The sequence below is a fragment of the Aotus nancymaae genome, unplaced genomic scaffold (assembly GCF_030222135.1).
Source record: "Aotus nancymaae isolate 86718 unplaced genomic scaffold, 86718_ANA_hifiasm-v0.15.2.pri h1tg000059l, whole genome shotgun sequence".
Lineage (NCBI taxonomy): Eukaryota > Metazoa > Chordata > Mammalia > Primates > Aotidae > Aotus > Aotus nancymaae.
The window spans coordinates 41437381-41444231 of NW_026988473.1; the positions used below are offsets into that span (position 1 = coordinate 41437381).

The 6851-nt window shown below is 43.3% G+C and overlaps 1 protein-coding gene across 1 annotated transcript; it reads left to right on the plus strand.

The window, feature by feature from the left end:
- Positions 1-326: 326 nt before the first annotated feature.
- Positions 327-6473, plus strand: LOC105720081 (mas-related G-protein coupled receptor member X1). The gene is made up of 2 exons (XM_012456383.2): positions 327-458; positions 5168-6473. Exon 2 carries the CDS (start codon positions 5193-5195, stop codon positions 6195-6197), a length of 1005 nt encoding a protein of 334 aa, XP_012311806.1. The 5' UTR covers positions 327-458; positions 5168-5192; the 3' UTR covers positions 6198-6473.
- The last annotated feature ends 378 nt before the right edge of the window (positions 6474-6851 follow it).

Genomic DNA, 6851 nt, shown 5'->3' on the forward strand with positions numbered 1-6851 from the left:
TATGAAAGATTTTAATGTAGCAAGCAATGCTGTTTGATTGCATTTTATACACAGTAGAACTTCTTTTAAAACGGGAATCAATCCTCTCAAACTGTGCCATTGTTTTTCTCAAGGAAGTTGAACAACATGGAATGCAATGGGAGAGGCTTATATGAATTGAATATGGGAGAGAGGCCAATAATCATCTCAGGTAGGGTTTATGTCTCAAATATCTCTGGCCTTATGTCTCAAATATCTCTGGCCACTGATTTGTCCATAGTCCTCATCCAGGAAGTAACAAGGCTTTCCAGCATCTTCATAAGCCTGGATTGTTCACCAGCTTTCATTCCAGCTCCCAGAGGCATCTCCTGAATTAAGCAACACAGAAGGATTCTCTGAAGACACAGAATCCCAGAAAGTCTCTCCACTTTTAGCACAAGGGAAATCTTCACCTCTGGACAAAAGAAAAAAAGATAAGGGTAAGTATCAAGAACTGTCTTTTCCATAGTCAGTTATGGTTTTTGCTATAAGATCGTTTCTGTGTTTCCACCTAGGTGCTACAGGCAGGGGATCATGAGCTTGTTTCAGGAAAACATAGGAGACATGAAATTTCCTTCCGGAAACAGTACTGCCAACCCAGACTGTGTGAGCTGCAATTGGGGTTGGGTCCCCACTTCTGTTTAATCTCCCCATATCTCTTCCTTTATTCCAATCACTGAATCTGTCCTCATGGAAAGAATGCTGCCTCTTAACATTCATTTAAAGAGAAAGGGACATGCAGGCATTGCTTCCCAGAGGTGAACTGCTGTAGAAGCATATTTTGTTGTTTTACTTACTTTTCTAAATTATTCTTCCTTGCCTGTCTGAAAAGGTTCAAGGAAGAAATAGATGGTGTAAACTGAGATGACTGAGGAGTCTTTCATGAGGGAACTATTTACAAAGATGTGCTGGGTTAAGAGAAAGAGACAATGCCTGGCTCATCACCCTAAGCAGCAATACCTAGGGGAGCACTACTTCCTCTCCTAGGCTGAAAGGGACAGGAAGAAGCAGTTACCATTGACACCATAGCCATAGCTATAGCCATAGGGGTGGGAGAATGAAAGCAGGCAGGTAGAGAAGCCCTGCATGGCCAACACACAGCCACACAGGCTGATATGCTTTGGATCTGTGTCTCCACCCAAATCTCATGTTGATTGTAATTCCCATTGTTAGAGGGAGGGCCCGGTGAGAGGTGGTTAGATCAGGGGGATGGTTTCTCATGAATGGCTTAACACCATCCCCCTTTGGTATTGTTGTCATGATAGTGAGTGACTTTTCATGAAATCCAGTTTTTTAAAAGCATGAAGCACCTCTTCCCTCTCTCTGTTGCTCTTGCTCTCATCGTATGAGATGCCTCACTCCGCCTTTGCCTTTCACCACAACTGGAAGCTTCCTGAGGCCTCCCTAGAAGCAGAAGCTGCTATGCTTCCTGTACAGCCTGCAGAGCCATGAGCCAATTAAACCTGTTTTCTTCATGAATTTCCCAGTCTCAGGTATTTATAGCAATTCAAGAGTGAACTAATACACATGCAGAGAGACAGGAGGTGGAAATCCCATGTCACTCTCTTGCTGGTGTGTCCCAGTGTCTCAATTCCACCAGACACTAGAATTAAAAAGAATTCCACTGATGTGGTACATAGAAGTCATTCTCTTGGGTTGTCAAATAGGATAGAGAAGAATGGAAAGCAAATCCTCATGGCAAATGAAACTATCTCTCTCACCTTCTTATATCCTCCTAATTCCTGGGGCATTCTCTGTCTAAAGGTGATTGATTCCAGTCTCATTTCAGCTCTCTCAGACTACTTTAGAGAACATATTTCTTTTGTTAAGAATATAAGTTTAGCTGCTCTCATAAAGACACGAAGTAGAAATATTTTAGCAAGAAAGTACAGTTGTGCCTCTGGGTCACTAGGTTCTGAATCTGCAGATTCAACAAACTACAGGTGAAAAGTATTTTCATAAGGGTAAGGCAGAGTTGTGTATGTGCTGAACAGGTACAGACTCTTTTTTCCCTGTCATTACTTCTGAAAAAATACAGTAAAACAAGAATTTAAATAGTATTTGCATTTTGTCAGTTATTCTAAGTAACTTAGTAGTCATTTAATATATCTGGGAGAAAGTACATAGATTGTATGAATAGGGGCTTGTTTCCTAGAACCCCAGTACACACCAAAATCTATAGATGCTCAATTACCTTGTACAAGACAATGTGATATTGTATACAAATGAAGTTTCCCTCTAGAAACTGAGTATTTCGGTATTGTATTCAAATATCACATCATCCTGTATAAGGTAATTGAGCATCTGTACATTTTGGTGTGGGCTGGGGTCCGAGAAACAAGCCTATGTAAATACCCAGAAATGACTGACTGTTTGAGATCTGTGCTGGAAGTTCCAAGACATCACACATCAGAATTCCAAAAACTGCTACTCCCCAGTCCCTAGAGAGTTGCCCTCATCCTTGTGATCCTACATGGTTCCCAGCCACATCAGTATTCCAGTGTGATGGAAAAGATTGAAGGAAAGGAGAGGCTTTGCACCTTCTATTGATCCTATGAGCCATGACTTGCTTACATGACTTTTGTGCATGTTCCATTGAACAGCACCTGGTCATACAATGTCATTCAGCATCAAGGAAAACTGGCATGTGGGTCCTTGTGCTGATTTTGAACTCTCAGAATTGTTATATGACCAAAGAGGAAAATGAATACTGGGGCAACGTAGCAGTCTCTTCATCAAGATATTTTAGGAACTCTCAAAAATAATGAATGATGGGACAGAGAACAGTACAGAAGTCTCATGCAGGCCTCCAGGGGCCAGGGGCTGGTATTGGACCTTCTGTTTGTGTTGTGATCTCAGGAAAACCCTTTAATTCTCCAGGCATTGGCTTCATCTTATGTTGTATGAAGATAATACCATAGATGGTCTTTAAGAAACATATGCCACTTTGGGAGGCCTAGGCGGGCAGATCACGAGGTCAAGAGATCGAGACCATCCTGGCCAACATGGTGAAACCCCGTCTCTACTAAAAATACAAAAATTAGCTGGGCGTGGTGGCGTGCACCTGTAGTCCCAGCTACTTGGGAGGCCGAAGCAGGAGAATTGCTTGAACCCAGGAGGTGGAGGTTGCAGTGAGCCGAGATTGCACCACTGCACTCCAGCCTGGAGCCTGGCGACAGAGTAAAACTCTGCCTCAAAAAAAAAAAAAAAAGAAACATATGCCAAAATTTGGTGATACCACAGTGAAAAGACAGGCATGACTTAGTCATTATGAAGTTTCAGGTTTCATAAGGAAGAAAAACATATCATATCCTAAATATAGATGGACAAAGTGTTTAGTGCCCTGAATGTGGGTAACAGAGATTCTCCTTTTCCTCCCATTTTCTTTTCGGGCCAATCAGGGCTGTGGCAGTTTGTCTCTCTAAGAGAGTTCATGATGGATGCATTCACTCCTGATGCTCCTCTGTATTCCCAGAGAAGGGTGTGTCTTCTTACCACCTGGAGTCCTTCTGCCCCTATTCATCCTCAGGATTCCAGAGAAAACGTGGCCTCTGATAGGCAAAAAGAAACTCCTAAATTTATTCCTAAATGGTGTTCACTCACCTCTATTTTGTTCCCAATTTGATTTGCTTCTCTTTCTCTATCTGAAGATTATTTAGGTTAGTTTTTTTTTTCAATCCACAATTTTGACTGCCAACTTGAATTTAACTTGAGAATCACTCCTCTGCTTTACCCCTTCTAACATGTATAATTGGCACAAAGTGGTGCTGGGTCTAGAGGGCTGTTCCAAGGCTGGAGTCAGCCCTGCTGGGCTAAAATTCATACTATATCAGCCCCAGAACAAGTAATCGACTCTTTTTGTGCTCCAATGCATTATCTGCCATATGGGAATTATACTCATTCTTACCTCCTAGGCTCTTCAGATGATTAAAAGAGACAATACCATATAAACTCTCAATCAGCTGCTGTTATTCTCCCAGATAAGACCTAGTCTTCATTCTCCAGTTGAAATCTACGTGAATATCTCTCTTTATACTCCAAGTCGGATACCATCTCCTATTTCTCCTCATGGGCTCTTCTTGTACAAATATTTGCATCAACAAAGAAACAAACTGACGATCTCCTGAAAGAAAGAATGAAATAGATTTACATTGTGTATATCCAGCAGAACACTTAGTAGTGCCCTGTAGATATTCCCACACTTCAATTACCTCCTTCAGTGGCACTCAGACCTCACCTGCACTTACTCCTTCCTCTGCTATATTGCTGAGCATTCAGATCAGACCCACACTCCATCCAAACATTGTGTACAAAAATGCTTCTAGGGGTTCAGCAAAACCACATTGAGTCCTCATTTCAAAGGCACATCGGTGGTCAATTTCAGGTTTGGGACACACATCAATAATTCTTTTTTACACAGCTAGAGCTGTCCACAAATAGAATTCTGATGAATGAAACTTTCTGTATTTAATTACACATGTGTGTTCTAATGCCCTACGTTGTGCTTTTATTTTTATTTTCCATTTCACCCAAATCTACCATTACCATTAGGCTCCTCATGCATGCATTCATTCATTAATGAATATTTATAAAGAGCACAGTGTGCTGCTCATAAAAATAGGCACTGGGAGTATAAAATGTAAAATGTGGTCCTGTCTGCAATGATAGACACACTGAGTTATTTCTCACCCACCAGGCCCAGCCATTTTCACACTTATCCTAGTGAAGTTCCCATTCTTCTCTGGCTCATAATGCATGGTCTTCTTTCCTGTCCATGGATGAGCAGTCCTAGTCATGAGGGTGTCACAACCACGTCTTTGTGTATCTGAATTCCTCTACCTAAGAGAAAATTTCAGGCCTAATATAATAATCAGGTCCACAGTTCTGGCCAGGTGAGTGGGGGTGTTTTGATTATAACGTTATTCCCGTATCAGTACAAAACTTGTGTGGCCATAGAGAGGTCAGACTTTAGAATCAATAAGAACTGATTTCAAACTGGATTTGAGGACCCCCAGCTTTTAATAGGTGAGCATTCTCTGCGAGCCTGTTTCTCTCTCTTTAAAGTGAGGACAGTAAGTCCCACATGGGAGGGTGGAGGGGAGAATCAGAGATCATACAGCTGGTCATCACATCTGGTTTGTGTTCCCAGGGGCACCAGACTGGGGTTTCTGAGCATGGATCCCACCATCCCAGCCTTGGGTACAGAACTGACACCAATGAATGGACATACGGAGCCTCCTTGCTACAAGCGTCCCTTGATCCTCACCGTGCTGACGTGCATCATCTCCCTTGTTGGGCTGACAGGAAACGCAGTTGTGCTCTGGCTCCTGGGCTTCCGCATGCGCAGGAACGCCTTCTCCACCTACATCCTCAACCTGGCCGCGGCAGACTTCCTCTTCCTCAGCAGCCACGTTATATATTCCCTGTTAAACTTCATCAATATCGTTCATCCCATTTCTAAATTCGTCTATCCTGTGATGATGCTTTCCTACTTTACAGGCCTGAGCATCCTGAGCGCCATCTGCACCGAGCGCTGCGTGTCCGTCCTGTGGCCCATCTGGTACCGCTGCCGCCGCCCCGCACACCTGTCAGCGGTCGTGTGCGTCCTGCTCTGGGCCCTGTCCCTGCTAAGGAGCATCCTGGAGTGGATGTTCTGTGACTTCCTATTTAGTGATGATGATTTTGTTTTGTGTCAAACATCAGATTTCATCACAGTCGCGTGGCTGATTTTTTTATTTGTGGTTCTCTGTGGGTCCAGCCTGGCCCTGCTGGTCAGAATCCGCTGTGGATCCCGGAAGATGCCGTTGACCAGGCTGTACGTGACCATCCTGCTCACAGTGCTGGTCTTCCTCCTCTGCGGCCTGCCCCTCGGCATTGTGTTTTTCCTATTTTTATGGATCCATGTGGATTCGGTTGTGTTACGTTGTTATGTTCGTCCAGTTTCCGTTTTCCTGTCCTCTCTTAACAGCAGTGCCAACCCCATCATTTACTTCTTCGTAGGCTCCTTTAGGCAGCGTCAAAATTGGAAGACCCTGAAGCTGGTTCTCCAGAGGGCTCTGCAGGACACGCCTGAGGTGGATGAAGGTGGAGGGCGGCTTCCTGAGGAAACTCTGGAGTTGTCGGGAAGCAGATTGGGCAGTGAGAGACAGCCTCTGCCCTGTCAGTCAGACGGGACTTGAGAGCAACACTGCCCTGCCACAATTCTATACATTTTTCTTAGCTTTCTACCTTAGAAATGTCTCAGTAGTAACTCAACGCCTTCAAATAGATGCTTATCTAACCTGACAGTTCCAGTTTTCACCCATGGAAAGTATTAACATACAGTACAATGTTTAGATTCTCTTTGATATTACCAGTACATTTTTTCCTGTTTTCTTACACCGAATCTTTCTTACTGAACACTTTTTCTGCAATTTTCATTGTAATAAAAGGAGTTCCTGTCCAAAACCTTAAAACTCTTCTTCATAGTCATTTCCTACCTGATTATAACGAGAAGGAAAATTCCTGATTAATACCTCACACTATTGTCCCCTGAAAATCACGTTCCCTTCTATGACGGGAGGCATTACTGCAGTTGGAAGCTCGATTCTGAGTAAGTGAGTTCTGCTGTCTCTATGATCCACTAAATTCTCATATATAGAGCAAAATAATGTCCTTAGCGACAAAATCTCCCTTCATAAACACAGTCTAGGAAATTGGTTTTATGAGAAGTCCTCTGCTGTCATTTGTTCATGGCATGGTGACACGTTGCCCTTGGTTTCTAGTAAAGACAACCATGGCCATTCCCCTGGAGAACTGGTAAGTGCTTATTTAGCTCTTCCTGGACTAATGGA

Excerpts from the sequence above, each read along its gene's own strand:
- LOC105720081 (XM_012456383.2), top strand. The coding sequence starts at position 5,193 with ATGGATCCCACCATCCCAGCCTTGGGTACAGAACTGACACCAATGAAT.